Source organism: Coregonus clupeaformis, chromosome 17 (assembly GCF_020615455.1).
Source record: "Coregonus clupeaformis isolate EN_2021a chromosome 17, ASM2061545v1, whole genome shotgun sequence".
NCBI classification, from domain to species: Eukaryota; Metazoa; Chordata; class Actinopteri; order Salmoniformes; family Salmonidae; genus Coregonus; species Coregonus clupeaformis.
This window is the reverse complement of record NC_059208.1, coordinates 11171261-11188510: the sequence shown is the minus strand read 5'-3', so window position 1 is coordinate 11188510 and position 17250 is coordinate 11171261. Positions and strand designations below refer to the sequence as shown.

General features: G+C 42.6%; 3 protein-coding genes across 7 annotated transcripts in view; 2 read left to right on the top strand and 1 right to left on the bottom strand.

The window, feature by feature from the left end:
- Positions 1–922: 922 nt before the first annotated feature.
- On the bottom strand, positions 923–3899 carry LOC121586586 (NADH dehydrogenase [ubiquinone] iron-sulfur protein 6, mitochondrial-like). The gene is made up of 4 exons (XM_041903399.1): positions 3725–3899; positions 1925–1978; positions 1589–1711; positions 923–1056 (listed from the first exon to the last, which is right to left on the bottom strand). Exons 1-4 carry the CDS (start codon positions 3866–3868, stop codon positions 988–990), a joined length of 390 nt encoding a protein of 129 aa, XP_041759333.1. The 5' UTR covers positions 3869–3899; the 3' UTR covers positions 923–987.
- Positions 3900–3981: 82 nt separating this feature from the next.
- LOC121586587 (39S ribosomal protein L36, mitochondrial) lies at positions 3982–5202 on the top strand. Its single transcript, XM_041903400.1, has 2 exons — positions 3982–4272; positions 4710–5202. Exon 2 carries the CDS (start codon positions 4728–4730, stop codon positions 5103–5105), a length of 378 nt encoding a protein of 125 aa, XP_041759334.1. The 5' UTR covers positions 3982–4272; positions 4710–4727; the 3' UTR covers positions 5106–5202.
- An 11118-nt stretch (positions 5203–16320) lies between these two features.
- Positions 16321–17250, top strand: part of LOC121586585 (lysophosphatidylcholine acyltransferase 1) — a 39955-nt gene continuing 39025 nt past the window's right edge. For 3 of the 5 annotated variants that reach the window (XM_041903396.2, XM_041903392.2, XM_041903398.2), the window contains exon 1: positions 16321–16617. In XM_041903396.2, coding sequence (XP_041759330.2) covers positions 16474–16617 — 144 coding nt within the window. In that variant the 5' untranslated portion in view covers positions 16321–16473. The remainder of the gene's footprint in view (positions 16618–17250) is intronic. The other 2 variants (XM_041903394.2, XM_041903395.2) reach the window with 2 other exon arrangements.

Sequence of the window (17250 nt, the reverse complement as noted above, 5' to 3'; positions counted from 1 at the left end):
GACTGTGAAAAGACCCCTGGTGGCATGTCTGGTGGGGTAAGTGTTTTGACTATGCAAACAATTTGGAATTTCCAACACGTTTCTTATAAAAACAAGAAGTGACGCAGTCAGTCTTTCCTCAACTCAGCCAAGAGAGACTGGCATGCATAGTATTAATATTAGCCCTCTGATTACAATGAAGAGCAAGATGTGCCGCTCTGTTCTGGGCCAGCTGCAGCTTATGTTTTGCTATGTTGGTGGATATGTCTAAAGACCCATGGGGTGGCGCACAATTGGCCCAGCGTCGTCCAGGGTAGGGGAGGGAATGGTCGGCAGGTATGTAGCTCAGTTGGTAGAGCATGGCGTTTGCAATGCCAGGGTTGTGGGTTCGATTCCCACGGGGGGCCAGTATGAAAAAAATTAAAAATAATGTATGCACTCACTAACTGTAAGTCGCTCTGGATAAGAGCGTCTGCTAAATGACTAAAATGTAAAGAAAAATTAAGATACCAGCACTGGAAGTGCCACTTGCACAGAATAACTAGAATAAGCCACTCTGTTTTTGCCACACACACACAGAATAACTCTTTAATGCCTTGTCAAAACTAACCACATCACAGCTTCTACAGTAACCACAACACCCTGTCTGTCTTGCACCTTGTTGTTTCACTGAATTATTTATTATTGCATGAGCACTTTTGACAAGTCAGCCAATGCTGCCCTCTGGCAGTGGGATGGAGAACTGTAAAATTGAAAAATTCTCAGATAATTTTTTTCTGCAGGGTCCAGACATACAACTCATTGCAATCACCATTGTGGCATTTACTAGTCTCTCTTGGGAACCTTGATTTGGGTCTGAGTGCCAAGACTATGCATTTACCAACTGTCGAAGCTTCCATATGCATATACCCCCCACTCATAGGAATTCATACAGAGAGAGGAGAACAGTAGATATAATTTATTAACCAGAATAACACTACACAGAGTGAGAGGGACTGAGAACAAGTCTCAATGATGATGGGTCTGCTTGAACTGCAATCCACAGTAGCCGCATGTGCCCACTTTAGTTTCTTTATCCTGGAGAAACACAGAAAGAAAACAGCAGACATTAGCACGGTGGAACGCCACATCAAATAGACCAATTCACTATGTAGTGTGAAGCTGAAACATAGGAACTCTACCTGATGTAAAGGCCTGTTCACTTGATTCGCGCAAGCCACGAGATCAGGCACAGCGTGAGGTTAAAGTTACATTTGCTTGAACTCAGAGCAGTGGCACGGACTACAAAAGCACACCTCAATTGAAAAACAATGGCTTGCTTGGCACAATGCCGTTCTTGCATGAGTCATGTGAATTGGACTTAAGATGGAAAAATTGAAAACAATATCATTACGCGCGCTCATGTCTATAATGTGGTCAGAGCTTATGAGCATTACTAGGTTGATATAGATTTTTGGGTGGCCCAGGCTCCTCCACCCTTATCACTTGACACCACTCGAAGCTAGTGTACACTACAGTGACATGTATAACAACTTGTGTACACATACACTAGCCAGTGTACACTTCAGGGTCATATAGACGAACTAGTGTATCCTAAAGAAATCATTACCAGGTTGATGTAGACTTTGGGGTGGCCTAGTGCTCCCCCACCCCCGTCACATGACACCACTCTGGCTTCGATGCCACTGATCGGCTCCTCAGCCACCAGCTTGATGGCAAAATTCTTGTTCACCTGGAAACACACAGCATTGTAATCCACTCTGTGTTGTAGTCCTCTCAGTGGACTGCTCAAGATATGCATTGTAAATCTATCAATACCCGGCTTTAGGCCGTATTTCAACAGGTTGTCATATGAATCAACGGCCCCCTTAGCCATTGGATTCAACTTCTACATTGAAGTCCCATGGCTGCTACTGATGCCCTTTCAGATTGGATGTAGTTTTACCTCTTTCTGTCTGCCCACGAACCTGGCCCGCCTGGGATCATTTTCATCATACACCTGAAACAACACGCAGACAGACACTGATTAGGAACATAGCTAGTACAATCAGATATAGCTGGGATTATGATATACAGTGCCTTGCAAAAATATTCATACCACTTGGATTTCTTCACATTTTGTGTTACAAAGTAGGATTCCAATGGATTTAATTCTCATTTTTTTCAACAATCTACACTAAATACCCTGTCAAAGTGGAAGAAAAATGTAATAATTTTTTTTTATGTATATAAATTAAATAACCTAAATAGTCATTGCATAAGTATTCAGCTCCCTGAGTCAATACATGTATATAAATTAAATAACATAAAGTTGTTGCATAAGTATTCAGCTCCCTGAGTCAATACATGTTATAAACACCTTTGGCATTAATTACAGCTGTACGTCTTGGGTAATTCTCTAAGAGCTTTACACACCTGGATTGTGCAATATTAGCCCATTATTCTTTCCAAAAGTCTTGAAAACTCTGTTAAGACTTTGGGGATCATGGCTAGACAGCAATTTCAAGTCTTGCCATAGATTTTCAAGCAGATTTAAGTCAAAACTGTAAATTGGCCACTCAGGAACATTCACTGTCTTCTTGGTAAGCAACTCCAGTGCAGTGTTTATTACTTCATTGTCTTGTTGCATACAAGATCCATGTTTTGGATTCGTCTTTTCACTGTCATTTAAGTCATTATTGTGGAGTCACTACAATGTTGTTGATCCATCCTCAGTTCAACCCATCACAGCCATTGAACTCGGTAGATGTTCTAAAATCACCAATGGCCTCATGATAACATCTCTGAGCAGTTTCATTCCTGTCCTGCAGCTCAGTTAAGAAAGAAGACTATCTTTGATGTGTCTGGGTGGTTTAATAAATAATCCACAGGATAATTATTAACTTGACCATGCTTAAAAATAGTTATTCAATGACTGATTTGTTATTGTTACCCATCTACCAATCACTGCCCTTTTTTATGAGGCTTTCAAAAAGCTCCCTGGTCTTTGTAGTTGAAACTTTGCTTGCCCTTACAGATGTTGTATGTATGGGGGACAGAGGAAGGGTTAGTCATTTAAAAAAATAATGTCAACCCCTATTATTATTACTACTACTACTATTTCATATTATGTAATTTGTTAAGTCAAATTTGAGGCTTGCCTAAACAAATTGGCTGAAAACTAAAATATAGTCGTTGCATAAGTAATCAAATTTATATCAATGTTAGAATTTGTCTTCCACTTTGACATTACAGTATTTTGAGTAGATTGTTGACAAAAAAAAACACAATGAAATCAATTTTAATCTCTTTGTCACAATACAATCTGAACAAATCCAAGGGATATGAATACTTTTGCAAGGCACTGTAGGTACTGTAGTTAGGAGGTAAGTGATCACATTTACATACATTACATGATCCCAGTGAAGTTTCATCCCAACCATTAATAAAATAGCATACAGCTAGTTATGTACAATGACACTCCAGCTAGTCAGCTAAATTGTAATCTGCCTTTGCTCTGACTAGCTTTGTCTTGACCGAAGTGGCAATGCCTACCGACTGTGAATAAACGCCTAACCACCCCACTACTGAAGTGGGTGAGCAACTAGCTAAGACCAAGGGTGCAAATCCTAATTGATAACACCAGCATCTGACACTATGCCAAAAGTTAGCTAGTGGTGCTAGTGAGTACCGTTAGCTTACTAGTTAGTTAGTAGCAAAATTACATATTTCCGGGAAGCCAACAAGCCTAACGTTTGAGCCTTACCTGTCCGGTGTGTGTAATTTGCTCTCCAGTGGTCGACACTTCTAGACTGTAACGCTGTACAGAAACCACCGATGTCTTCAAAGGTGATACAAGCACTTTAGCATTTCTACTTAAGGACAGAATCCGTTGCACAGCGGCCGCCATGTTGATAATGGACTCTGTACCCAGGATGCTTTGCAAAGAAGAGGGCGATTATCTGACCTCCAAAAACGTCCGTCTGGTCCTAGTGCTGTGAATTTCAAAGAATATTCACGAATCGTTTGCAACCAACAGTAACATAATTATCAAAATAAGGAGTGGATTATTGTAAAGATGTGGTAGTTTATCAATTGAGCAACGCGTTACTGTTGAAATTAAAGCGAGAAAGTCTGTTTAGCGCGGGCACAGAAACCTCGAATTATTGCGCTCTAGGACCCAGCGCGGACGCCACAGCCAGGAAACAGCAATAGCTCTGTGCTAGAGAAATCCTTCATCGGCAGTGTTGTTTTGATTAAACGGTGCATTTCAGGGGTTTATTCCCCGCTCTAACCCGTTCTTATAGCTGAAAGGTTGGTGCATATTCTGTTACATTCAGAAAGTTAATCTGATCAAGTACTGGTACTTTACATTTGCCTAATCGGGCAGTTTAAAGATGATCGCGTCTGGGCATGAATCATGCACGGTATAGCTAGCTAGAATCTGATATGATCTCTAGGGGCTAGATCATACAAAAATGTATATTCTCCAGGATAAGCAAAGGTTAATAGACACTGTACATTATATTTTTTATCTGCATTGTTTTGATTGCCTGTCCTCCAGCACCACTGGTAGCTGAAATGCCTAGATAGGTTTCCATCATATTGCTTTCACCTGTCGTGTTCTGTCAGATCAAGTGATCATGGAGGAATGGGAAGGGCACAGTCCGAGGAACCACAACTCAAAGCAAGTTTAAAATTATTGAGATGCGTCCTAAAACAACCAACATATATGTTCTCTCTCTCTCCAGGCAGGTGTTTGTGACACCATGGCTCCACTCCTGTTGTACCGCCTCGTCAGCTCCCTAACCTGCCATCTAACCCAGATCACCCTCAGCCGAACCTACCCAAGCACTACCACCACCATCTCCCGCTGCCTCTCCTCACTCACATCCTACCCAGCCAGAGTGCTCCTGACGCTGGGTAGACCCATCCAGCCCCTGGCCTCCTCTCCTGGATCTTCTCCCCAGGATCAGGGCTCCCTACTGGGCCAATGTCAGCACCTGGCCTGCCACCAGCCCACTGCAGGGATGAAAACCAAGAGCGCTCTGAAACGGCGATGTAAAGACTGCTTCTTTGTGGTACGGCGGGGATGTCTATTTGTGTTCTGTAAGGCTCACCCCAGACACAAGCAGAGACAGGGGTGAAGAGGAGCAGGGGGTGTGATGATGATGTGTGTATGGTCCTCTGAATTGTTTGTTACTTGAGTTGTATTGCCACATTAAATTGTTTTACTGACTGACAGATTGACCTTTTCCTATCCCTCTCTCTTTCACCTCACCTCCCTGTCGTCTCTCTTTCTCAACATGTCCCTTATACATTTTAAAACTACACAGTGGAGAATAAACTATTCTGATACATGCAGTAGACTAAAAAATATTGGTTTAAGTGTTCATGCATTGGATTGGTTCCAAAACTACCTTTCTGACAGAACAGTGTGTAGCACAGGAGGGTATGAAATCTGAGTTTCGAAAGGCTTACAAAAGGAGTTCCCCAGGGCTCAATTTTAGGTCTGATCCTTTTTACACTGTATATAAATTATATAGGGAAGACTGTTGACTCTGCAAATCTCCATCTGTATGCTGATGACACATTTATTCTAGCGCATCTAATATTGAGAAGGCTTTTTAGGACTTACAGTTGGCTTTTGATGTTATTCAAAGGCAGCTTTTTGAATTGAAACTTGTGATTAATGCAAGGAAAACACAATGTATGGTTTTCTCTTCCCTGAAAGTAAACTGATGAAGTCACTTGCAGATTTTAACTATAAAAGGCCAGCAAATTGATAGCGTCACCTCCTATAAGTATCTTGGGATTTGGTTAGATGAAAAGCTGAATTTTAAACAGCACATTGATAACGACCAAGAAACTGAAGTTGAAATTCGGTTTCTATTTTAGGAACAAATCTTGCTTTTCAATGTTAGTCAGAAAGCATCTTGTTCAAAGCACTTTTTTATCAGTGCTGGATTATGGTGATATTGTCTATATGCAGGCCTCAGAAAGTACAGTGGCTTGCGAAAGTATTCACCCCCCTTGGCATTTTTCCTATTTTGTTGCCTTACAACCTGGAATTAAAATGGATTTTTTGGGGGGTTGTATCATTTGATTTACACAACATGCCTACCACTCTGAAGATGCACAATATTTGTTTTTGTGAAACAAACAAGAAATAAGACAAAAAAACTGAAAACTTGAGCGTGCATAACTATTCACCCCCCTCTATATGCTATGTCTCTATATGCTTGGCACATCTAGCCACTGGGATTTTTTCCCATTCTTCAAGGCAAAACTGCTCCAGCTCCTTCAAGTTGGATGGGTTCCGCTGGTGTACAGCAATCTTTAAGTCATACCACAGATTCTCAATTGGATTGAGGTCTTGGCTTTGACTAGGCCATTCCAAGACATTTAAATGTTTCCCCTTAAACCACTCGAGTGTTGCTTTAGCAGTATGCTTAGGGTCATTGTCCTGCTGGAAGGTGAACCTCCGTCCCAGTCTCAAATCTCTGGAAAACTGAAACAAGAATTTCCCTGTATTTAGTGCCATCCATCATTCCTTCAATTCTGACCAGTTTCCCAGTCCCTGCTGATGAAAAACACCCCCATAGCATGATGCTGCCACCACCATGCTTCACTGTGGGGATGGTGTTCTCGGGGTGATGAGAGGTGTTGGGTTTGCGCCAGACATAGCGTTTTCCTTGATGGCCCAAAAGCTAAATTTTAGTCTCATCTGACCAGAGTACCTTCTTCCATATGTTTGTGGAGTCTCCCACATGTCTTTTGCCGAACACCAAACGTGTTTGCTTATTTTTTTCTTGAAGCAAGGGCTTTTTTCTGGCCACTCTTCCGTAAAGCGCAGCTCTGTGGAGTGTACGGCTTAAAGTGGTCCTATGGACAGATACTCCAATCTCCGCTGTGGAGCTTTGCAGCTCCTTCAGGGTTATCTTTGGTCTCTTTGTTGCCTCTCTGATTAATGCCCTCCTTGCCTGGTCTGTGAGTTTTGGTGGGCGGCCCTCTCTTGGCAGGTTTGTTGTGGTGCCATATTTTTTATAATGGATTTAATGGTGCTCCGTGGGATGTTCAAAGTTTTGGATATTTTTTTATAACCCAACCCTGATCTGTACTTCTCCACAACTTTGTCCCTGACCTGTTTGGAGAGCTCCTTGGTCTTCATGGTGCCGCTTGCTTGGTGGTGCCCCTTGCTTAGTGGTGTTGCAGACTCTGGGGCCTTTCAGAACAGGTGTGTATATATATATACTGAGATCATGTGACACTTAGATTGCACACAGGTGGATTTTATTTAACTAATTATGTGACTTCTAAAGGTAATTGGTTGCACCAGATCTTATTTAGGGGCTTCATAGCAAAGGGGGTTAATACATACGCACGCACCACTTTTCCGTTATTTCTTTTTTTGAAACAAGTAATTTTTTTCATTTCACTTCACCAATTTGGACTATTTTGTGTATGTCCATTACATGAAATCCAAATAAAAATTTATTTAAATTACAGGTTGTAATGCAACAAAATAGGAAAAACGTCAAGGGCGATGAATACTTTTGCAAGGCACTGTACCTTAACTCTGGACACAGTGTATCATTGTTAAGATTTATTGCAAATGCTAGATCACTCACCCATCACTGTGATTTGTATGCTAGGGTGCAATGGACCTCTCTCTCCACCAGGAGGCTAAAGCACTGGTACACTTTTGTGTACAAATCACTGATAGGACAACTCCCTTTGTATCTCTGTTCCTTACTGACCAAATCAGTCACTCAATACAGTCTTCGTTCACAGTCGCTGCTGTCCTTGTCTGTTCCTAAGGCTAGAACTGAGATGGGGAAACAATATTTTTCCCCATAATGCCCCTCCATCCTGGAACATGCTTCAAAATATATTAAAGTTAGGGGAGTGTTGATCCACAACACTGTTTGTGATAGCTGCAGTTGTTTCTAATCTTCAATTGTATCTGTAACTTGTGACACTTTGTCTTTTGTGTGTGTTTTGTATTTTTCTGTAATATTTTCTGTACACGCTGCTATTTCCCTGTTTTGCCTTCTTGCCAGGTCGCCATCGCAAAATAGGTTTTTAACCTCAATGGGTCTTACCTGGTTAAATAAAGGTTAAATAAAATAAAAAAGTGGCAGCTGGGACGTGAAATCTAGCAGCCTAAACGCACCGTTGCCTCAATGGAGAAAATTGAGCTACTATGACAGCTAGCTAGAGAGTCCGCTAATAATCTCTAAGAGCTAATGCACCTATTCATAATTTAGCTGTTTTAAATAACTATGATGCTGATCCGATGAAGACCCATTTGGTCTCCTAAACCTCACTGATGTGATATGACTGAGGAATATTTGGGTGAATTTTGGCCCATTCCTCCTGACAGAGCTGGTGTAACTGAGTCAGGTTTGTAGGCCTCCTTGCTCGCACACACTTTTTCAGTTCTGCCAACACATTTTCTATAGGATTGAGGTCAGGGCTTTGTGATGGCCACTCCAATACCTTGACTTTGTTGTCCTTAAGCCATTTTGCCACAACTTTGGAAGTATGCTTGCGGTCATTGTCCATTTGGAAGACCCATTTGCGACCAAGCTTTAACTTCCTGACTGATGTCTTGAGATGTTGTTTCAATATATCCACATAATTTTCCTTCCTCATGATGCCATCTATTTTGTGAAGTGCACCAGTCCCTCCTGCAGCAAATCACCCCCACAGCATGATGCTGCCACCCCGTGCTTCAACGGTTGGGATGGTGTTTTCGGCTTGGCAGCGAACCCCCTTTTTCCTCCAAACATAACAATGGTCATTATGGCCAAACAGTTCTATTTTTGTTTCATCAGACCAGAGGACATTTCTCCAAAAAGTAAGATCTTTGTCCCCATGTGCAGTTGCAAACCGTAGTCTGGCTTTTTTATGGCGGTGTTGGAGCAGTGGCTTCTTTCTTGCTGAGCGGCCTTTCAGGTTATGTCAATATAGGACTCGTTTTGCTGTAGATACCTTTGTACCCTTTTCCTCCAGCATCTTCACAAGGTCATTTGCTGTTGTTCTGGGATTGATTTGCACTTTTCGCACCAAAGTCTAGGAGACAGAACGTATCTCCTTCCTGAGCGGTATGACGGCTGCATGGTCCCATGGTGTTTATACTTGCGTACTATTGTTTGTACAGATGTACATGGTACCTTCAGGCATTTGGAAATTGCTCCCAAGGATGAATCAGACTTGTGGAGGTCCACACATTTTTTTCTGAGGTCTTGGCTGATTTCTTTTGATTTTCCCATGATGTCAAGCAAAGAGTCACTGAGTTTGAAGGTAGGCCTTGAAATACATCCACAGGTACTCCTCCAATTGACTCAAATGATGTCAATTAGCCTATCAGAAGCTTCTAAAGCCATGACATCATTTTCTGGAATTTTCCAAGCTGTTTAAAGGCACAGTCAACTTAGTGTATGTAAACTTCTGACCCACTGGAATTGTGATACAGTGAATTATAAGTGAAATAATCTGTCTGTAAACAATTGTTGGAAAAATTACTTGTGTCATGCACAAAGTAGATGTCCTAACCGACTTGCCAAAACTATAGTTTGTTAACAAGACATTTGTGGAGTGGTTGAAAAACAAGTTTTAATGACTCCAACCTAAGTGTATGTAAATTTCCGACTTCAACTGTATGTATATATATATATATATATTTGCGGAAAAAAAAACATATGGTGGATTGGAAGTGATGCAGACAATTACATTGATGGAAGTTATAATCTATCTGCAATATTAAAGCTGATCTACCCCCTAAAAAAATTTATAATAAAAAATAAATATAAACAGCTTCCACGAACCCAGAAATCCTTCCTGAAAATTAAGAATGATATAAGATAGGTAAAAAGACTTAATGGGACTTCCTACTCTACTGAATAAATGTACTGGACAGGCAAAAAATACTCCTTTACAGCATAAACAATCAATAAACAATCAAAACAAATAAATACATGTGTTACTTTTCAAATGTTCTATCTTCAGTGATGCAACTTTGGTCATTATGTCAGATTACATTTCATAAAATGCAACAGGAGGTACAGTGGGGAGAACAAGTATTTGATACACTGCCGATTTTGCAGGTTTACCTACTTACAAAGCATGTAGAGGTCTGTCATTTTTATCATAGGTACACTTCAACTGTGAGAGACAAAAATCCAGAAAATCACATTGATGATTTTTAAGTAATTAATTAGCATTTTATTGCATGACATAAGTATTTGATCACCTACCAACCAGTAAGAATTCCGGCTCTCACAGACCTGTTAGTTTTTCTTTAAGAAGCCCTTCTGTTCTACATTCATTAACTGTATTAACTGCACCTGTTTGAACTCGTTACCTGTATAAAAAACACCTGTCCACACACTCAATCAAACAGACTCCAACCTCTCCACAATGGCCAAGACATGAGAGCTGTGTAAGGACATCAGGGATAAAATTGAAGACCTGCACAAGGCTGGGATGGGCTACAGGACAATAGGCAAGCAGCTTGGTGATAAGGCAACAACTGTTGGCGCAATTATTAGAAAATGGAAGAAATTCAAGATGACGGTCAATCATCCTCGGTTTGGGGCTCCATGCAAGATCTCACCTCGTGGGGCATCAATGATCATGAGGAAGGTGAGGGATCAGCCCAGAACTACATGGCAGGGCCTGGTCAATGACCTGAAGAGAGCTGGGACCACAGTCTCAAAGAAAACCATTAGTAACAGACTACACCGTCATGGATTAAAATCCTGCAGCGCACGCAAGGTCCCCCTGCTCAAGCCAGCGCATGTCCAGGCCCGTCTGAAGTTTGCCAATTAACATCTGGACGATCCAGAGGAGGAATGGGAGAAGGTCATGTGGTCTGATGAGACAAAAATATAGCTTTTTGGTCTAAACTCCACTCGCCGTGTTTGGAGGAAGAAGAAGAATGAGTACAACCCCAAGAACACCATCCCAACCGTGAAGCATGGAGGTGGAAACATCATTCTTTGGCGATGCTTTTCTGCAAAGGGGACAGGACGACTGCACCGTATTGAGGGGAGGATGGATGGGGCCATGTATCGCGAGATCTTGGCCAACAACCTCCTTCCCTCAGTAAAAGCATTGAAGATGGGTCGTGGCTGGGTCTTCCAGCATGACAACGACCCGAAACACACAGCCAGGGCAACTAAGGAGTGGCTCCGTAAGAAGCATCTCAAGGTCCTGGAGTGGCCTAGCCAGTCTCCAGACCTGAACCCAATAGAAAATCTTTGGAGGGAGCTGAAAGTCTGTATTGCCCAGCGACAGCCCCGAAACCTGAAGGATCTGGAGAAGGTCTGTATGGAGGAGTGGGCCAAAATCCCTGCTGCAGTGTGTGCAAACCTGGTCAAGACCTACAGGAAACGTATAATCTCTGTAATTGCAAACAAAGGTTTCTGTACCAAATATTAAGTTCTGCTTTTCTGATGTATCAAATACTTATGTCATGCAATAAAATCCAAATTATTTTTGTTTTGGATTCCGTCTCTCACAGTTGAAGTGTACCTATGATAAAAATGACAGCAAGCCACTTAGTTATCACTTTTGCCTTATGGTAAGGTGCTCCATCATGCTGGAAAAGGCATTGGTCGTCACCAAACTGTTCTTGGATGGTTGGGAGAAGTTGCTCTCGGAGGATGTGTTGGTACCATTCTTTATTCATGGTTGTGTTCTTAGGCAAAATTGTGAGTGAGCCCACTCCCTTGGCTGAGAAGCAACCCCACACATGAATGGTCTCAGGATTGGCATGACACAGGACTGATGGTAGCGCTCACCTTGTCTTCTCCGGACAAGGTGTTTTCCGGATGGCCCAAACAATCGGAAAGGGGATTCATCAGAGAAAATGACTCTACCCCAGTCCTCAGCAGTCCAATCCCTGTACCTTTTGCAGAATATCAGTCTGTCCCTGATGTTTTTCCTGGAGAGAAGTGGCTTCTTTACTGCCATTCTTGACACCAGGCCATCCTCCAAAAGTCTTCGCCTCACTGTGCGTGCAGATGCACTCACACCTGCCTGCTGCCATTCCTGAGCAAGCTCTGCACTGGTGGTGCCCTGATCCCGCAGCTGAATCAACTTTAGGAGACGGTCCTGGCGCTTGCTGGACTTTCTTGGGCGCCCTGACGCCTTCTTCACAACAATTGAACCTCTCTCCTTGAAGTTCTTGATGATCCGATAAATGGTTGATTTAGGTGCAATCTTACTAGCAGCAATATCCTTGCCTGTGAAGCCCTTTTTGTGCAAAGCAATGATGACGGCACGTGTTTCCTTTCAGGTAACCATGGTTGACAGAGGAAGAACAATGATTTCAAGCACCACCCTCCTTTTAAAGCTTCCAGTCTGTTATTCTGACTCAATCAGCATGACAGACTGATCTCCAGCCTTGTCCTCGTCAACACTCTCACCTGTGTTAACGAGACAATCACTAACATGATGGCAGCTGGTCCTTTTGTGGCAGGGCTGAAATGCAGTGGAAATGTTTTTTGGGGGATTAAGTTCATTTTCATGGCAAAGAGGGACTTTGCAATTAATTTCAATTCATCTGATCACTCTTCATGACATTCTGGAGTATATGCAAATTGCCATCATCAACACTGGGGCAGCGGACTTTGTGGAGACCAATACTTGTCATTTTCAAAACTTTTGACCACGACTGTATTTCCTAGGCTACTAGTCCCATGTAGCTCAGTTGGTAGAGCAAGGTGCTTGCAACGCCAGGGTTGTGAGTTCGATTCCCACGGGGGACCAGTATGATTTTTTTAAAATTATTTTTATGTATGCACTAACTGTAAGTCGCTCTGGATAAGAGCGTCTGCTAAATGACTAAAATGTAAATGTAAATGTACAGACTTCTACATGCTTTGTATGTAGGAAAACCTGCAAAATCGGCAGTGTATCAAATACTTGTTCTCCCCACTGTAGGTAGTAAAGTAAAATACTTTTTTTTATTTATTTTTTTACATTTTAGTCATTTAGCAGACGCTCTTATCCAGAGCGACTTACAGTTTGTTACGTTACAGCCTTATTCTAAAATGGATAAAATTGTTTTTTCCCCCTCATCAATCTACACAAAATACCTCATAATGACATAGCAAAAACAGGTTTTTAGACATTTTTGCACAAAAAATAATAATCTACGGCAATATTGCATTTACATAAGTATTCAGACCGTTTACTCAATACTTTGTTGAAGCACCTTTGGTAGCGATTACAGCCTCGAGTCCTTTTGGATACTTGGCACATCTGTATTTGGGGAGTTTCTCCAATTCTTCTCTGCAGATCCTCTCAAGCTCTGTCAGGTTGGATGGGGAGCGTCGCTGCACAGCCATTTTCAGGTCTCTCCAGAGATGTTCGATCGGGTTCAAGTCCGGGCTCTGGCTGGGCCACTCAAGGACATTCAAAGACTTGTCCCGAAGCCACTCCTGCATTGTCTTGGCTGTGTGCTTAGGGTCATTGTCCTGTTGGAAGGTGAACCTTCCACCACCATGCTTCACCGTAGGGATGGTGCCAGGTTTCCTCCAGACGTGACGCTTGGCATTCAGGCCAAAGAGTTCAATCTTGGTTTCATCAGACCAGAGAATCTTGTTTCTCATGGTCTGAGAGTCCTTTAGGTGCCTTTTGGCAAACTCCAAGCGGGCTGTCATGTGCCTTTTACTGAGGAGTGGCTTCCATCTGGCCACTGTACCACAAAGGCCTGATTGGTGGAGTGCTGCAGAGATAGTTGTCCTTCTGGAAGGTTCTCTCATCTCCACAGAGTTACTCTGAAGCTCTGTCAGAGTGACCATCGGGTTCTTGGTCACATCCCTGACCAAGGCCCTTCTCCCCCGTTTGCTCAGTTTGGCCGGGCAGCCATCTCTAGGAAGAGTGTGGTGGTTCCAAACTTCTTCCATTTAAGAATGATGGAGGCCACTGTGTTCTTGGGGACCTTCAATGCTGCAGACATTTTTGGTACCCTTCCCCAGAGCTGTGCCTCGACACAATTCTGTCTTGGAGCTCTACGGACAATTCCTTCGACCTCATGGCTTGGTTTTTGCTCAGACATGCACTGTCAACTGTGGGACCTTATATAGACAGGTGTGTGCCTTTCCAAATCATGTCCAATCATTTGAATTTACCACAGGTGGACTCCAATCAAGTTGTAGAAACATCTCAAGGATGGTCAATGGAAACCGGATGCACCTGAGCTCAATTTCGAGTCTCATAGCAAAGGGTCTGAATATTTACAGTATGTAAATAAGGTATTTCTCTTTTTTATTTTGTATACATTTGCAAAAAAAATTAAACAACTGTTTTCGCTTTGTCATTATGGGGTATTGTGTGTAGATTGATGAGAAAATACATATTTCATCAATTTTAGAATAAGGCTGTAACGTAACAAAATGTGGAAAAGGGAAGGGGTCTGAATACTTTCCGAATGCACTGTACCCAAGTGTCCTGATTACAAACCAAGTAATGTTACTTATAGGTCTTCATGCTCTCTTGAGAACCTTGCTGATCTCGAAATGGAGTCAGACGGCAGTGGTGAGCGCTCTGAAGTTGAGCCAGTCCAGGTGTAGTGGAGACTTCCAATGTTTGACCTGAGAATCCTACCAGAAATGATTTTGGACCGGTAGGAGTGAGATTCTTGCTTTTTGGCCGACCCAAACATTATGTCGGGTAAAGGACAAATTTGGAATGGTTACATCTGTGAAACTTTAGAGAAGTTTTATTTTTATTGTATTTTATTTTTTGTATCCGCCTCCAAGAGGAAGCAGGCACTTTGAGTCACGTGGCTCTGGGCTCAACCTGTGGTGTGCTTTGCTCTCCGGAGCAGGGTGCTGCTAAAAGGGGTGATCAGTGGGGTAGCGTTGAGTGTAGAGGTGGATCAAATGAAAATGAATATTCCTAGTGTTTGTGATGTCCGCCGTTTGGTGAGACGTAGACCCAATGACAAAGGCGAGACTGAGAATACCCTGTCTGTCTTGTTGAGCTTTGACACAGAGTTTCTACCTGATAAGGTCAGGTTAGGTTATGTTTGCTATTCTGTGAGGACCTATGTTTAGAACCCGCTTCGGTGCTTTAGGTGCCAAGGATTTGGAAACGTTGCAGTGTGTAGAAGGGAGATCCCACCATGTGAGAAGTGTGCAGGAGGGTATAGTTAGAGGGAGTGTACAGTTGGGATAGAGAAAGCACAGTGTGTCAACTGTGGGGGCGCCCATGTAGCTGGGGATCCGAAGTTCCCTGTGAGAGAGAGACAGGTTGAGATTGCCAGAGTTCGAGTGTGGCAGAAAGTTTCCTATGCTGAGGCAGTGAAGAGAGTAGAGGATAGCCCAAGGGTGAGTGAGTCGACTGGGAGGCCCCCAGTGCGTAGGCCTGAAGAGGGAGATCCAGAGAGGATGAGTTTTAGTAAGGTTGGATTTCTTGCTTTTATAACCATGGTGATCAACTGCACTGTACTGATGGAGCGGAAATCACAGAAGATAGATGTGGTAGTTGCAGCAGCAGAGAAATATTTGGGTGTGAGAGATTTAAGTGCAGAAGATCTACAGGAAGTTTTGAGAGAAGGGGTTCCATCCTCCCAGGCCCGACGGCCTAGTGTAGGATCGTTTAGGGCCAAAGTAGTGGGATGGGGTGGTGGGTTTTTGAGAATAGTGTATAGGTGCAGGTTTAGATTGTGGTGCAATTTAAGTTTTTCCCATTCCCCTTTTCCCTTTATTTTGGTGACCAAAATGTGCAATCCGCACTCCGACCTGCGAAAGGCAGCAATACGCAACATAGCGTCCAGTCTGCCGGAAAGCCACATGAAGAAGAATAATTATTCTTTAACTGTTGACCCTGCTGCCATTTCTCTGACAGGGCCTCTCCTGTCCTGATAGAGCTACAACTTTCAATGAAAATCATCCTAAATTATAATGACATCCAGACTGAATGAACAATAATGTTGAGCTATTTTCTGGAATATTGTCACCTACAGCCAAGTACTGTTTTTACATATGAAGGTAAACAAGAGAGACAGAAAGATGTCAAACTGAGTAACAAATTGACAGGTGGATCAAGTGAGAGAGCAAGTACTACACCTTCACACACATACACACTCAAAGGTATCTGGCACATCTCAAAGACACATTCCAGGAAAAGAGGTCGTGTCCCACAAAACTCATATCAGTTATCCCTGTGAGTGTGCCTGTGCCTGTGTAGTGACTCGTGTGTGTGAGTGTGTGTGTGTGGCATGTGTGTTGAAATTCTGGCACCACTGTAAAAAAGATTAACACCTTCCAAAGTGGCCAGTGTATGGCTCGTTGCTACACATGCGCATTCCCAGTATATTGAAATTAGCCATCCTCCCTTCCCCGCCCCACATCTCCCTCACAAGCGAAAACGAATTGATGTTCCGCGAGCCTACCGATCAACGCCATCCGTACCTGTGTAGCTAGCCTAGGTAGTCGGTTTAAAAGAAACATTGCCTGTTTATTGTGGAATAGAAAAACCGTTGCGAACTGATAAATGTTAGTTAATCTGTTTTCAGTAATGAAGTTGCCAGATAAGCAGCATCCTTCCTTGGAGATTAGAGATGGGTCGGACTTGCCAACCCCTTTCAGAAATCCTTTCGTTCACGAGTTACGATTCACCCCCTTGGAGAAAATCAGGGTAAGCAACCGTTCAGCTTTTGACGACATCGTATTTTATGAACATTCAAAGTATTTTTTAAATGTTTTATTTTGCCAGCTAGCTGGTCAGTTAACGGCACTCTGTGCTACAGTAGCTAGCAGCTAACTAGCATGCTAGTTAGGTACTTGATGTTCTCCGCCCACCAAGTGTTCTATGCCTTTCAAGCGTGCCGCTGAACGTTATGGTCGAAGCTGGTAGCTAGAATGATTGGTATATATTGACCATAAGTTACATGTAGGGACTAAACTAAAATCTATACATATGGTGTCTTTTATGGAGATGTGATTCTATAAAGAAGAAGAGTTTTCATTTGCAAAACATCAGAGCCAACCTATTGATAAGAGCCAACCGCTCTGGATAAGAGCGTCTGCTAAATGATGTAAATGTGATCTTGATTCTCATCATTTGCATTTCAAACGTTTGCAGTGGATTTCCATGTCCAATAGCAGTTAACTGTAAAACTGTCCTAAATGACTGAACAGCCTTCACTGTTCAAGGGAGGCTTGCCTACTGTGGCTTTTGAATAGATCTGGGTCACACACACGTTCTTTCTCTTTCACACACACGGAGGGGGGGGGTTGACAGGTCATTGACAGGTCATTGACAGGTTGG